General features: G+C 65.0%; 2 protein-coding genes across 10 annotated transcripts in view; one reads left to right on the top strand and one right to left on the bottom strand.

Moving 5' to 3' along the window:
• Positions 1-1,795: 1,795 nt before the first annotated feature.
• Positions 1,796-9,544, bottom strand: RHOG (ras homolog family member G). The gene is made up of 2 exons (XM_014890385.2): positions 9,447-9,544; positions 1,796-3,031 (listed from the first exon to the last, which is right to left on the bottom strand). Exon 2 carries the CDS (start codon positions 2,999-3,001, stop codon positions 2,426-2,428), a length of 576 nt encoding a protein of 191 aa, XP_014745871.1. The 5' UTR covers positions 3,002-3,031; positions 9,447-9,544; the 3' UTR covers positions 1,796-2,425.
• Positions 9,545-11,740: 2,196 nt separating this feature from the next.
• The window catches only part of STIM1 (stromal interaction molecule 1), a 69,396-nt gene continuing 65,481 nt past the window's right edge, over positions 11,741-15,655 (top strand). For 3 of the 9 annotated variants that reach the window (XM_088160562.1, XM_088160560.1, XM_088160561.1), the window contains exon 1: positions 11,745-12,022. In XM_088160562.1, coding sequence (XP_088016688.1) covers positions 11,890-12,022 — 133 coding nt within the window. In that variant the 5' untranslated portion in view covers positions 11,745-11,889. Of the gene's footprint in view, positions 12,023-15,655 lie in introns of all 9 variants that reach the window. The other 6 variants (XM_088160558.1, XM_088160559.1, XM_088160556.1 and 3 more) reach the window with 5 other exon arrangements.

Below are 15,655 nucleotides of genomic sequence, written 5' to 3'. Positions count from 1 at the left end.
GACTGGAGTGTGGGATGTGGATCCTGGGTGTTGGAGCTGGGCTGCAAGATGTGACCCCTGGGGTGTGGATCCCTGGAGCTGGGGCTCAGGATGCAGATCCCTGCAGGATGTGCGTGGCTGGGGTGTGGAATGGGAACCCTGGGTGCTGGGGTGCAGGATGTGCATGGCTGGGGTGTGGAATGGGAATCCTGGGTGCTGGGGTGCAGGATGTGGGACATGGCCCCCGGGTGCCGGATGAAGGCCGGGAAGGTTCAGCAAGGCTGGGAACTAGCCAGGAGCTGGGCTGGAGGCGTGGGACTGAGCCCACCCCGCAGCTGCCGGCCCCGGTCCCCGCCCAGCTCTAGGGGCCGCTGACTTGGCTGCGGATCCTGCAGATCTTACAGATGCTGCGGGGCCAGGGGCCGGCACAGCCCCGGGGACAGAGCCTGGAGCCAGGAGGGCCGGGGCTGGCACTGCCGGGGCTGGCACTGCCGGGGCTGGGCAGGGGCAGGGGAGCTGTTGGGGGCTTGGTTCCCCCTGTCCCAGGCCATGGTGGGGCCCTGGTCTCAGTGCGGCCGCCCCGGGAGCAGCTGGGAGGAGAAGAGCCATGAGCTCATCCCGCTGTGCTGGGCCAGGGCAGGGCTGTGTCCTCATCCCAGCACCCACTTCTGCACTGAACCCCACCAGGATGGCACCTCGCCAGCCCCACAGTGGGACCCTCCAAGAGGGGATCCCCACTGCAGGACCAGGACAGGGCTGTGGGGATCCCCACAATGGGAGCAGGATATAGTCATGGAGATCCCCACTGCAGGACCAGGATATGGCCATGGAGATCCCCACTGCAGGACCAGGACGGGGCTGTGGGGATCCCCACTGCAGGACCAGGACGGGGCTGTTGGATGCCCATGGTGGGAGCAGGATTTGGTGCAGCCAGGACCCAGGAGCCCATGGCTGTGCAGCACCCCGGGGGCCGTGTCCCCTGGCCGTGGGCTCCCAGGGTGGGGCTCTGGAGGGGCCCCACTTTGCAGCCGCCCCGGGAAGCTCCACGAGGCGGGGCCGTGGGAGGGCTGGGGCTGGGGCTGGGCCGTGGCCGGAGCCCCCCCAGCCCCCCTGCCCACGCCTGCCGCGGCTCCGGCTGGAAATGGAGCAGGGAACAAAGGCGGCTTGTGGCGGGCGCCGGGTCTCTGCCCTTCCTGCAGGAAGGCCCCGGGGCCGGACAAGGGGCCCGTGTCCGGATCTGGCCGCTCACCAGCACGTGCCGGGGGGGCGGCGAGGGGGTGGCGAGAGCGGATGGGGATGCCACCCGTCCCTCACTGCTGCCATCGCCAGCCACGGGGCACGGAAACCCCCAGGACACCCCTGGGCATGGGAACACAGGGCTCTGCCCTCCACCTGCCGCTCCACAGGCAGCACTGGGGATGAGGTGGCTGGGGCTGCCCAGGTGGACACTGACTCGTGCCAATTCCTGCAATGTCCCCATCCCCAGTGTCCCCATTCCCACACAGGCAATTGCCCCATAAGCACCTCGTGCACTGTCCCCATTCCTCTCCCTTGCAATGTCCCCAGACTCCCAGATGGGAGGTCAGCTGGGCACAGAGATGGTGGGGTCAGGACTGGCCATGGCAGGGACATCCCAAGCTTCCCCTGGCAGTTCCCCCAGAAGAGAGCCCTGGCAGGCACCATGAGCACCCTCAGCTTGGCCCTGGCCCGGTGAGGGTCCCAGCCCAGCTCGGGCTGGTGACACCCATGTCCCTCCAGGGAGTGTCCCCATGCCCAGGAAAGGTGGGTGCACGTGGGAGAGCACAGGACACGGGGAGCCTGGGCAGGTTTTTATTTAAGAAGAAGCAACTCTGGGCACAGCTGGTTACGAGCTCCAGCACCAGCCAGGGCAGGAACTCTCTCCTCTGGCCACACTGGCTCTGCTCTCGGCAGGGCTGGAGGTCCCTGGTGTGGGGCTCACCCCAAACATCCTCAGGAACCCCTGATGCTGCCACCGGGATCCCGGGACAGGATGGGGCAGTGCCAGCGAGATGCTCCGGGCTGGGCAAGTGCCAGGGCTGGCACAGAGGGGCTGGGGAGCCCCTGTGCCCCAGCTGGTGTAGAGGGTGGAGATGGCAGGTTCCCATGGAGGACTAGGGGTGGCAGGGCCCTGTGGGGTGCTCAGGGCTGGAGTGGGGTTGGCCCACCCCGGGCATCCCCTTCTCAGGAAGCGTTGCTGTGCCAGGACCAGAGAGAAGTCACCAAAAGCGAACGCTGACAGCCAGGGCTGGCCCCGGTGCACCCGGGGTGGCAGCCAGTTAGTGCAAACAAGGTCTGTATTATTAAAGCTGGAGGCTTCGGGCTGACGGCCCCGGCCCCACCGGGGCTCGGGGAGGCACTGGGGTGGGTGGGGGCAGGAGGTGTGGGGGCACTGGGGCAGGGGCAGGATCGTCTCTCGCCAGCCCCGTCACAAGAGCACACAGGGCTTCTTGGGCTTGGCCGGGGCGGGGTTGAGCACGGCCCTGACGGCCTCGGTGAACACATCCTTGATGCCCTCCTGGTTGAGCGCCGAGCACTCCAGGTACTTGACTGCACGGATCTGCTTGGACAGGCTGATGCCCTGCTGGGTGGTGATGGGCGCCTGGTTCTGCTCCTTGAGCCGCTTCATGGTCTCGGGGTTGTTCCTCAGATCCTTCTTGGTGCCCACGAGGAGGATGGGCACGCTGGGGCAGTGGTGGCACACCTCAGGGTACCACTTGTGCTTGACGTTCTCGTAGGAGGGCGGGCTGGCGATGGAGAAGCAGATGATGAAGACGTTGGTCTGGGGGTAGGAAAGCGTCCGCAGGCGGTCGTACTCCTCCTGGCCGGCCGTGTCCCACAGGTTTAAGTTTATAGTCCTGCCATCCACCGTGTTCTGGGCGCTGTAGTTGTCGAACACGGTGGGGATGTACTCCTTGGGGAAGGCGTTGGTGGTGTAGCAGATCAGCAGGCAGGTCTTGCCCACCGCCCCGTCTCCCACCACCACGCACTTGATGCTCTGCATCCCGGCGGTCCTGGTGTCCCCTTCAGCAGCCTGGGGGAACACAAGAGGCTCAGGGAGGGGACGCTCCAGGGCTGGGTCACTGTGGTTCCCCGACTCTGACACCCCGAGGCCAGAGGCTGCACAGGGGTCACGCCCCCTTGGTTCACCATCCACCCCAGTGCCCGGATGAGCTTCCCAGGCAGGCACATCCCCCGACAGAGACCCCCAGTGGGGATCTGCTTGCCCACAGGGACACACCTGTGCCACCATGGCCAGTGTGCATGGGGACCACATGGTCCCCAGGGTGCTGCATCCATGGCAGCCAGGCTGTAGCAGCACCCTGTGCCATCCTGTGCCGTGCTGTGCTGCGCCTCCAGCCCAGAATGGGACAGAGGCCAGCAGGGCAGGGAGCAGGGGCACACCTGGGCTGTGGCAGCCCATGGGCCATCACCATTAGTCCCAGCCCCGATCCTGCCCACACCAAGCAGGGCCAGTGCTGGTCCTGGCGGGCAGAGGCCGCACTGTGGCTGGAGGGTGGCCGCTGGCGTGGCCCCCGGAGCCAGTGTCCGCTCCAGCTGTGTTTATCCCCAACCCCGGCGCGCGTTTTCCTTCCTCAGGTTCCCTCTGCAATTCTCATTAAGGGCTGCATCCTGCTCCCCTTCCTGCTGCTGGTCTGGAGCCAGGCGCTGCCAAGCCCTGCCCAGCCGAGGTGGGGGCACCCCACGGTGCTGGGGTGGGGAGGTGCCCGCCCTGGGCAGCCCCTCTCCCACTGGGATCCGGCCATGGGCAGCTGGTGCCACTCATGGGATCACGCCGGGAGGATGGGAGCCCCCATCATGTGCCAGCGACAGGCATGGAGCAGAGGTGCCCGGGCAGAGAAGCCGCAGTGTCCCCTGGGCTGGGGTCCCCGTTCCCCAGAGCCCCCTGAGTCTGCAGGGCTGGGGAAGGGGGAAGGGACCGAGCCCCCGCCCCGAGCCCCAGGCAGTCCCTGCCCCCTCGGATGGGGAAGTCGCTCTTCCCCTTCCCTGCCTGACACGACACGCGGCTTCCTGCGGCCGAGGCTGTGCCGTGACCCCCGCCCTGCCTGGCTGTGCCCTGACCCCCCGACGGGCACAGGGGGCTGCCAGGAGCGCCCCCAGCGCTGTGCCTCCTTCCCCACTGCAAACTGCTTCCACTGCATCCCTGGATCCCTGCGGGGTGAACGGGGAGCAGCAAGGCCCCCCATCCCCATCCCCATCCCCATCCCCACCCCCGCAGGAAGCCGCTTGCAGGGTCCCAGGGGGCCACAAACACAGTCCCGGCCTTTGGCCTCCAGTGAGGCAGCAAACACAGCTCGGAGCTTTCCTCACACCAGTTTGCACCAGTTGCTCAGCCTGGGGCAAGCGCAGGCAGTGGGACCCCCTGGGCTGCAGCACTCAGGGGCATGGGGGCAGTGAGAGAAGGGACAGAGGGGACAGCAGGAACAGCAGGAGAGTGATGGGTACAGGACCAGAGTCAAGACAGTGGCATCAGGATCAAGGAGACCTGGACAGTGGGAGAAGGAACTGGATCGGGAGGAGCTGGAGCAGGACAGAGAGGGAAGGAAATGGATCAGAGCAAGGAGAGCAGGAGCAGAGGGAGAAGGAGCAGGGCAGAGGGAGGAACAGGATCAGGGTCATGGGACCAGGATCAGGATTATGGGAGACCAAGGTCCCCCGTGTCTGCACAGAGCCACCCTCAGGGGCTGTAACTGCCACCCACGTGCCCTGTGCCCCTTCTGTCCTTTGCCCAGGGCTCCCAGGGCTGGGGTTACCCCAGGGCAGCCCCTGGAGTGGGACAGAGCTGCCCGTCACCACAAAGCCCCATTTGGCCCCTCTGACTCAGTCTGGACCCAAAGCAGCCCTGAGCACCAGCCTGGCCCTGTGCCCATCCCACAGTGGGATATGGCACACACTGCTCATGCCAAACCCAAACCCTGCACCCCCAAACTGACTGTGGGCACCTCGGGATGAGCTGCACCTGGCAGGAGCCATCCCCGTGCCCATCCCCATCCCAGTGCAGAGGAAACGCTCTGCACATGACGGCATCACCACCGGCGAACTGAGGAGGAGGAGGAAAGGAGGAGGAAGAGGAGGAGAAGGAGGGGCTGGAGGCCAGGGGTCACTTGTCCATCCCCCTGCACCCGGGGGTGTGGAGCCCCAGAGTGCCCCCAGGTTTGTCACCAGCACACAGCAAACGTGGAGGGGCCATGGCAGGACCTGAGGGCTCACACAGGAGCGTTTTGGCTCCTGCCAGCCCTGGCACTGCCAGCTCCACGTACGAGGTGGCACAAGGAGGGGACCCGCAGGCACAGCCCACTCTCACAGGACAAATGTCTGTCTGAGGAGGGGGCTTTGTGTAGGGCAGAGCCCCCGCAGCAGCTCCATGTCTGTCTGGGTGCCAGCGAGGGGATGTGGGTGCCAGGGGGCTCTGGCTCTGTCACAACCAAGGTTTGCAGCCACAGCCAGCACATCACAGTCCTGACCTGTCCCCACGCTCATCTTCCCAGGGAGGGTGAGGAGGGAGCTGTGCCCTGCCTCCCTGTGCCCCTGTGTCCCCCAGCACGGGACAGGAGCCCTGCCAAAGGAGCCCCATTCCAGGACAGGGCCAGGGGCTGCCCTGGGGCATCCTCGCGGTGCCAGGCAGGGGCTGGAGGTCACCCGTGTCCCTGCAGCCACGCTGGGGCTCCCGAGGGTCCCTGGGGGCCGGGACGGGCCCGTCCGGGGACACTGGGTGGGTGCCCTGGCCCTGGTGTGCCCCCAGCGCTGCTGCCAGCCCTGCTGCCGGCACAAGGCCAGCTCTGTTCTCCCAGGAAATCCGCGGCCGGCAGCGCATTTAACCCCTTCTGGCCCCCGGCGTGCCGGAGCCAAAGCGGCATCGTGGGACAGAGGGGACAGCCCATGGGGGACACAGCCCCACAGGTGGCGGCACCTGTCTCTAGCCAGCCCCACGGGAGGGGCCCGGGGAAGGAAGGAAAGAAGGAAGGAAGGAAGGGTGGGAGCAGGGGGGGCTGCACCGAGCCCAGCGACCCCGGCCACGCTCCTCACTGCGGGGGCACTGGGATGGAGTTTGGGGTGCTGGGGAGGGGGACGGCAAGGGGGGCTGTGGGTGACACACAGAGCTCCCTCCCTCCCTCCCTCCCATCGCCACCCCCGGCACGGGAAAAGCGACTCATCTCTTCAGCAGAAAAGGGAAGCAAAACCCTCTGCCAGCGCTCCCGGCCGGGGCAGCCCCCGGGGGTTTCCGCCGGGGAAGTGGAGGAGCAGCCGCCCCCGTGAGCTCCCTGTCCCACGGCCCCAAAACTGACCCGACCCGCCTGAACCCACCCTGCAGCCCCCAGGCACCCCCTCCCCGCACCACAGCCGCCGGCACACCCCACTGCGGGCACCTCTCACCCCACCGTGCTCCACCCTGGGCACTGCGCCCTTCCCCGGGCACCCTTCCCCGGGCACCCTTCCCCGGGCACCTTTCCCCGGGCACCCTTCTCAGGGCACCCTTCCCCGGGCACCCTTCTCAGGGCACCCTTCTCAGGGCACCCTTCCCCGGGCACCCTTCCCCAGCCGTCGGGTCCATCACGGCCCGAGGGATGTGCCCAGGCTCACCCAAGGCTGGGGGTCGCCAGCCCAGTCACTGGGGTCACCCCTGCCCTGTGGGGGGCCAGCACAGCGTTGGCCCCCCAGCGCTGCTGCCAGCAGAAAGAGGAAATTAATAAACTATTAAAATCTCTACCTCCCAAGTAGGGACCCCAAGGGGGTCCATGGCTATGGTGGGGACCCAGAGACCCCTCAGGGCCCCCTGGCTCTGCCTCAGGCTCTGCTGTGGCAGCTAAAATAACCTCCATGCTGAGTCGGAGGATTTTGATTTCCCTCATTTTCCAGCTGTTGTGACTAATTTCCTCATTTTATTTCCCTCCCAGGCCAGGTCCCTCTCTGCCCCTTGCCGTAGCCATGGCCACTCCCGGCCCCTGGCCTCTGCTCCAGGCACTGCCAAAGCTCTGCAGCTCCAGGGCTGGAGCCTGGAGCCAGATCCAGGCCCCTCGAGGGGATGTGGTGACCCCCTCCTTGACCTGGCCACTGTGCCCACAAACCACAGTGTCAGCATCAGGGAGATCCTGGGGGTGGAGGGATGGAGGGAGAGAGGGATGGATGATGGATGATGGATGATGGATGATGGATGATGGATGGATGATGGATGATGGATGATGGATGGATGATGGATGATGGATGATGGATGATGGATGATGGATGATGGATGGATGGATGGATGAAGGATGATGGATGGATGGATGGATGAAGGATGATGGATGGATGGATGGATGATGGATGGATGGATGGATGGATGGATGGATGGATGGATGGATGATGGATGGATGATGGATGATGGATGGATGATGGATGATGGATGGATGGATGGATGATGGATGATGGATGGATGGATGATGGATGATGGATGATGGATGATGGATGGATGGATGATGGATGATGGATGGATGATGGATGATGGATGATGGATGATGGATGATGGATGATGGATGGATGATGGATGATGGATGGATGATGGATGATGGATGATGGATGATGGATGGATGATGGATGATGGATGATGGATGGATGGATGGATGATGGATGGATGGATGGATGGATGATGGATGATGGATGATGGATGATGGATGATGGATGATGGATGATGGATGGATGGATGATGGATGGATGGATGGATGATGGATGATGGATGATGGATGATGGATGATGGATGGATGATGGATGATGGATGGATGATGGATGATGGATGATGGATGATGGATGGATGATGGATGATGGATGGATGGATGGATGATGGATGATGGATGGATGGATGATGGATGATGGATGGATGATGGATGGATGATGGATGATGGATGATGGATGATGGATGATGGATGGATGAATGGATGATGGATGGATGGAGGGATGGATGGATGGATGATGGATGATGGATGATGGATGGATGGATGATGGAGGGATGGATGGATGGATAGATGGATGGATGGGTGGATGGATGGGTGGATGGATGGGTGGATGGATGGGTGGATGGATGATGGATGATGGATGGAAGATGGATGGATGGATGGATGGATGGATGATGGATGGATGGATGGATGGATGGATGGATGGATGGATGGGTGATGGATGGATCCAGGCAGGCCAGGCCAGGCTCCATGGCCTCCAGAGGAGCCACTGGCATGTCCCCGTGCTGGGCAGCAGCACCACTCTGTTCCCACACCTCTCTGGGCCAAACCAAACCAAACCAAACCAAACCAAACCAAACCCACTTCATGCACGAGGGCACAGTCCACACCTGCACCTGCAGCCAGCACTGCCCAGCACCTCCACAACTGCCCCCAGATGCTCCTGACACCCGTGGCCCCAGTGCCAGCCCCATCCCAACACAGCCTGTCCCGTGGGCCCCATCCCACCACACTCCCACCACAGCCTGTCCCCATAGGCCACAGTTGGTTCCTCGGTGGCTTCTCCTTCCTCCAAGCCAAGTGGAGCAGCCCAGCAGCCCCAGCCCTGGCACCATCCACACCCCCTCAGGCTCTAGAGGACCCACGGGTGTCCCCATGATGGCTGAGTGACCCAGTGACCCCGGGGGAGACACCAGGGGGACCCCATGACAAGCACCCACCACAGCCACCCCCGCCACAGGGACAGCCCTGGCACGTCCTGGCTGCTGCACGAGTGTGACAGCGACAGCAAGGGACGTGTGGGGGCGGTCCAGAGGGGATCAGGGGGTCAGTGCAGAGAGGACAGGACAGTGCTGGGGGTCAGTGCAGCGGAATAGTGCTGGAGGCATCAGTGGGGTCAGTGCAGATGTCAGTGCCAAGAGGACAGTGCAGGGGGCAGTGGGGCAGTGCAGAGAGGACAGTGCAGGGGGTCAGTGGGTCCGTGTAGGGGTCAGTGCTGGGGGTCAGTGGGTCCGTGTAGGGGTCAGTGCTGGGGGTCAGTCCGGGCCGGGGTCCCGCGGGCCGTGCAGCGCCCCCCGGTGTCAGCGCAGCCCCGGCAGCGCCGGGCCCGCCCGCGGGGCGCGGGTGCGGCTGCGGATTCGGCGGCTGCGGGCGGGGGCCGGGGGTCCCGCGAGGGGTCGGGCCGGGCCAGTTTCTGTCCCGGCTGCTGCCGGCCCCGCTCCCGCTCAAAACTCCGCTCGTCCCCCGTTATGCCCGGTGTCCCGTTATCCCTGACGGTTCCGTTATCCCCGGCGGTCCCTTTATCCCCGGAGCTCCGTTATCCCAAGCCCGTTCTCCCAGGCAGTCCTATCCCCGTTGTCCCGCTCCGGGCGGGTCCCGCCGCCCCCGCCCTGGCCCCGACAGGCGGCTCCTGCCGCCCCCCCGGCTCGGAGCCCGGCCCGGCGGGGACCCCCCGGTCCCGGGACCCCCCGGCCCTTCCCGGAGCCCCCAGCCCGCACTCACCCCGGGGCATGGCGGGGCCGGCGCGACAGCGGCAGCGGCAGCAGGACGAAGAGCAGGAGGAGGAGGAGGAGGAAGTCTGCGGCCGCCTCCGCCGCCGCCCCGGGCGGTCCCGCGGAGAAACTTCCCCCGCCGCGCCCGGCCCCCCGCGCCCGCCGCTTCCTTCCTCGGGCCCGGCGCCCTCCGGGGCTGCGGGCACCGGCACCGGGCTGCGGGCACCGAGACCGGGCTGCGGGCACCGGGACGGGGCTGCGGACACCGGGACCGGGCTGCGGGCACCGAGACCGGGCTGCGGACACCGGGACCGGGCTGCGGGCTCCGGGACGGGGCTGCGGGCACCGAGACCGGGCTGCGGGCTGAGGCTGCGGCAGGTCCGGGGCAGGACCCCGGGGCAGGACCCCCCAGCACCGCCCCGGGCAGGGCCCTGCAGCGCCCGGGGCCGGGCAGGGAGCAGGGACCCTCCTCCTTCGCCTGTGCCCCCCGAGCGCCCACCCTTGAGCCGCCCCCGATCCCTGCCCCTACCTCTGACGCCCCCAACCCCACCCCTGGCACTCATCCGTGACCCCCAGCTCTGAACCCCCTGACACCCCCCGACTCCCCCGCTGGGGACAGGGACACAGCCGAGCGGCCACTGCCAGCCCAGGGGGACCGGAGCTCTGGGCGTGCAGGGACGGGAGCCCACCCCAGTCGGGGCTACCTGGGGACTCGGGGGCTGGCGGGGGGAAGGTGACACCCCCTGCCTTCCGGCTGCCTTGGGATGGGGTGACAGCACGCGGGGGACCAGCTGTCCCTGGGGGCCCCGGGGCTACCCTGCTGCACCCCAAGGAGGAGCAGGGGGCCCGGGGCTACTGCGGGAGTGCCCCCTCCACTCCGAGCTGCGCTGGGTGAGGGCCAGGGTAGCCCTGGAGCTGTGAGGGTCCCTTCAAGGGCCGGGTCCCCCAAACTGGAAGTCCCCATAAGGGCCAGGACCCCCCCAACAGCACCCGCAGCCCCTGAGGGTCCCTGGGGCAGGAGGAGAGTTCCAGTAGCGAGTGGCCTGTCCCCATCCTCATCTCGGAGTCTGCAGGGGTGGGACCCCCCACCCACACCCGGCATCTTCCCCAGTGCCAGCACGGGGACCAGAACTGGCACCCAACGCAGCCTGGGCATCAGCCTGGACACTAGGCAGCCCCGTGCCCCAGCCCGGGCACTCGCCATGGGCCCACGAGGGGCCAGCCTGGCACCCCCATCCCAGAGTGGGGTGTGGGACACCTGGCTGGGAGGAGCCCGCTCCAGGGACAAGGGTGTCACTTCTCGCAGCACCCGACGGTGGGACGGGATGTGAGGAGTGGGACACAGACAGGATGTGACCTTCCCGTCCCCCCCCCTGTAGGCTGGTGGCCTCCGGGCACTGGTGGCACCGCCCAGCGATGCCACCGGGAGCACATGGCCCGGGAGATGTGACAGCTTGACAGCTTTAGGAGGTGTTGAGATTTCCTCAACCCCACTGCAAATAAGGAGCCACGTGCTGGGACCTCAAAATGTCTGTGCCCAGAGAGCAGGGGTGCTGTGACCTGTCAGGGTGCTGTGACCTGCTCAGACACCTCGGGGTGCTCTGACATGCCGGGGTGTGTGACATGCCCCCGGGGCGGGGCGGGGCCCCTGGCCGTGTTCCCTGGCCGTGTCCCCTTGCCGTGTCCCCTGGCCGTGTCCCCTGGCCGTGTCCCCTGGCTGTGTCCCTGGCCGTGTCTCCTGGCCGTGTCCCCTGGCCGTGTCCCCTGGCTGTGTCGCCCCCGGGCTCGGTCGCCCCCCCGGTCCTGCCATTCCCCGCTGTGCCCACCAGAGGTCGCTGCGGGCCTGCGCGGCGCGCGCGGGCGGTTGCGGGGGCGTGGCCATATACCCGCCCCTTGACTCCGCCCACTGGTGGGCGTGACTCGGCCCGGCTCGGCCCCGCCCCCTGTCAGCGCGCGCGCGGCGGCGCCAGGGACCGGTGCGTAGCGCGGCGTGCGGGGGGGGCGGGCGAGACCACCGCGGCGGCGCGGCGGGGGGGTGCGGGGCTGTCCAGGCACAGACAGAGCGGGGTTTAACGCGGGGCACCGCGGCGAGAAGGCGGCGGAGGGACGGAGCGGGCCGGGGAGACTCTAGCGGAGGTGGCGGGAAGAAAGGTTACCCCGGCGGAACGGCGAGAGACCGGCGGGGTTACCCCGGGAACAGACCATTGAGGGCGGGGGGACTGGGGCTGTCCCGGGCGAGACCACTGCGGCGGGGGGGGAGGCTGTCCTGGGAGAGACCATTGCAGAGCGGGTGGGGGGGGGAGGCAGAGGGTTCCGGTAGCCGGTGCGCGGCCGCAGCTCGCGGCGGTGCCGGGACAGGCGGGATAACCGGGACACCGGGATAACCGGGACACTCGCGGCCCCCCAGCCGGCGCCGATGCCGAGGAGCAGCTGACGGCGGCGGGGACGCGGAAATGGAGCCGCGGCCGGGCCGGGCCGTGCGGGCGCTGTGCGGCCTCTTCCTCCTCGTTGTCCTGGCGCTGCTGCAGCATCCCGGCCGCGCCGAGCGGGCCCCCGGCTCCCAGCTGGACGACTCGGCCATCGCAGGTGAGCGCAGTGCCCCGGGTGCCCCCCCGCGCTCCGGTTTGGGGCCGTTCCTCCGGGTTTGGGGCAAGAGCTGCGGTGGTCCCCGGTTCGGCAAGGACGGAATTAACCCGTGTTTGTTACTGCGGCGGGCTCCGGCTCTTTGGGTCCAAAGTTTTCAATTTCGGCTCATTTGGAATATTGCGTTCTTCTTCGTTAAATCGCATCGACTGGGACCGCTTGGCGGGATTTAAGATTATTCGTGTTATTTAACTTGTTTACCCTCGGGTAATGAGAGCCTGGCAGGGAGTTGGGATGGTGCCGAAAATCCCGGTGTTTATTGTTTTTTTACGGCATTCCCACCTGTGGGACCCCCAGACCGGTTTCCCCTGCGCTCCGGGAACAGCGATCCCACCGAGGGACACAGGCAGTACAGCCCTGACGCCCAGCACTGTGCTTCCCTCCTTCCCAAACACCAATTCCCGGCACTCTGCTTCCCTCCTTCCCATTCCCACCACCCCAAACACCAACCCCCGGCACTCTGCTTCCCTCCTTCCCATTCCCACCACCCCAAACGCCAACCCCCGGCACTCTGCTTCCCTCCTTCCCAATCCCTCCACCCCAAACACCAACCCCCGGCACTCTGCTTCCCATTCCCTCCACCCCAAACACCAACCCCCGGCACTCTGCTTCCCTCCTTCTCGTCCCATCCACCTCAAAAACCAACCCCCGGCACTCTGCTTTCCATCTCATCCACCCCAAACACCAACCCCCGGTACTCTGCTTCCCATCCCATCCACCCCAAACCCCGGGACCCTGTGGGTTTCCCCCGTGCTTTTCCCGGCTGGGACCCGGTGGCACCTCCGTGGGCTCCGTGTCCTTGCGGCAGTGCCCGAGGTCAGCTGGACCTGGCCATAAACCCGGCTGTGAGCCTGGGATGGGCCGGGACCTCCCCGGAGGGGCACGGGGGATCCGGGAGCAGCGCCGGGCTCCGGGAGTGCCGAGCTCCGGGAATGCCGGGCCCCCCTGGCTGCTCCGGGCTGGCGAACAGCCGGACAGGTTTCCTTGGACCGGGGGAGCAGGGCCGGGCTGCAGGGAAGGGTTTTGGGTGATGTTGGGGTGTTGGAATTGGGATGGAAGGCGGTGCAGGGAGAGGTTCAGGTGTGTGTGCATCCTTGGGAGCAGGGCAAGGAGCCGGCCCTGGGGCTGTATGGCACGGGCACGGCCCGGTGTGCGAGCCCCGGGCACGGGCACGGCCCGGTGTGCGAGCCCCGGGCACGGGCACGGCCCGGTGTGTGAGCCCCGGGCACGGGCACGGCCCGGTGTGCGAGCCCCGGGCATTGACACGGCCCGGTGTGTGAGCCCCGGCATCGGCAGGGCCCGGTGTGCGAGCCCCGGGCACGGAGGCTGCTCTGTCCTGGCTCTGTCCCCTTGGCCACGGGCTCCCCATCCCCTGTGCCTCTGCTCCTGAACCCTCGGCCAGTTCACATCCAGTCTGCTCCACTAAGGAAACTGGATCTCTGCAGTCCTTCTGAGCGAGCTTTGTGCCTCCAAGGAATTTCCAGCGCAGTTATTTTTGGAGGCCCTGCAGAAGTGTGGCAGCCCGGCTGATTCAGCTGCTGGCTCTGCTGTCGGCGAGTGGAGGCAGCCCCGGGCTCCCAAAACTGCCGCGGAAGTGCTGGGCACTGCTTTGGCTCGCTGTGAGCCGTGCTGGGGTCCCTGCTGCCTTCCCAAAGCTGCAGGGGCTTCGTGGCTGGCTGCAGGCTGGAGCCCCGGCCGTGCACGGATGGGGTCGGGGGGGATTGGTGTCCCCTGCTCCGTGTCCCTTCCCGGGCAGCTTGGGAGGCTCCTTGCCCTCTCCTGCCACAGCTCCGACACCTCTTGGCCGTTTGGTTTTGGGCTCCTGGAGCTGTTGCTCCCGGTTCACAGCAGGGAATGTCCTCAGCTGGCCCTGGAGACTTTTCCTGCTGTTTTCCCTGGAAGCAGAAGGTGTTGGCTGCTCGCTGTGAGGCAGAGGTGAGTGTTGGATGCCGTTTTGAAAGTGAAAGCGCTTGGTTTCCACACGTTTTCCAACGTGCAAAGGTGCTTTTAAAAATTTTTTTTAATTTGAATGGTGAAATGCATCAGCACTGGGAAGTTTTTCAGGCGATGCAGGGAGGTGTTTGCAGGGAGCAGAAGGCTGAGCTGCAGCACTTGTTGGGCTGCTGAGGTTCCCCTGCACACTCAGGGGATGCATCTGCAGGTTTTGTAGAGGATTAGTGAATGATCCCAAATTCCTGGGATGGATTTTAAAGCAGCAGTTTGAAACGGGTGGGTTTATCCACGCAGGAAAATGAGAGTTGGTGACTGAGCCCCGGAGAAAACCAGATTTTCTCCTGGCTTTGACTCCGAGGCGAATTGAGGCCTTAATGTTTGATCTGTAATCTTTTCCTGCCGGGATCAGGTTGAAGTTTGGTTCCAGTCGGCAGCACAGGAGCCAAATCACAGGGTGGGGGGGTTTGGAGCCCAGGGGGGCTCTGCAGCCCCCTGGCCTTGCCCAGCCCAGGTTTTTGGGCTCCTGCTGCTGTCACAGGATGTGTGACCGGCCCCACGGTATTGTTTGCACCCGCCCTGGTTATTTTTAGCCCGAATTTGTCAGGCTGCAGCTCAGCCCCGGGACCTTTTCACACCCCCTGAGGCTCCTCAGGGACAAACTGGACTTTCAGGGATTTTTTTCTCCCTCTTTTTGCTCATTTGCTGTAATCTGGCTATTGCCCAAATCAGACAGGTTTTGGTCCTTATCAGAATATCCTGCAGGGTTTGTGGCCAATGTTTTACACAAGTTTTATATGGGCTGTCAAAAATGCAACGTATTGTTTAGGCCGAAAATCTTAAATTTTATCTCATTTAAAATACTGATCTTGCTGAGTTGGCTCTTCCTCCTTTAATCACATCACCTGGAACCAGTCTGTGGGATTGAGAGTTATTTTTACTTTAATTGTTTGCCCTCTGTGCAGCCCAGCACAGGTGGGCACGGCCAGGTGTGTTTGCAGGAGATCCAAGGAAAAGTGGCTGTGCCGAGCTGGGGATTTGCATGGCTGGGTCCCCTTCACGGTGACAGGTCCACACCTGCCCCGTGTCCCTGCAGTGATGTGGAAGTGCTGCAAGTCTGCATTGCCCGGTGTATATGGATATGGAATTCCTTCCTGTGCTCTGGATCCTCAGGGATGTCCCTGTGCTGGCTCCCTTGAGGCAAGTCAGGGATTTTCCCTTCCCTGCTGCAGTTCAGAGATCTGAGCTCCGTGCTGGCACTGGGGCATTTTTGGGTGATGTGGAGCTCGTGGGTGGCGAGGGCTGGACTCTGGTGCAGGGCTGGCACAGGTTTGGTGGCTTTTCCTCTTTCCACAGCAGCTTCTCTTCCTCTTCCTTCCTCCTTCTCCTGCCTCCCTATCTCATTCCTTGATCACAACATTTCTTGAGTCATCTTTGCTCTTATCTAAGTGGTTTAAAAATCAGGTTTAAAGCACATCCTGGCAGTGTGGGTGTCCAAAGCTGGAGAGCTGTGCCCAGGGCTGGTTCTGTGTGTCTGGAGTTGCCCTTGAGCCCAGGGCCATCCTGTGGGGCAAAGGCAGTGTGGACAGGCACTGCAGCCACAGGCTGGTGCTGTCCCTGCTTCCA

Source organism: Sturnus vulgaris, chromosome 2 (assembly GCF_052056855.1).
Source record: "Sturnus vulgaris isolate bStuVul1 chromosome 2, bStuVul1.hap1, whole genome shotgun sequence".
In the NCBI taxonomy this organism is placed as follows: Eukaryota; Metazoa; Chordata; class Aves; order Passeriformes; family Sturnidae; genus Sturnus; species Sturnus vulgaris.
The sequence above is the reverse complement of the archived record's forward strand: the minus strand, read 5'-3'. Positions and strand labels throughout refer to the sequence as shown.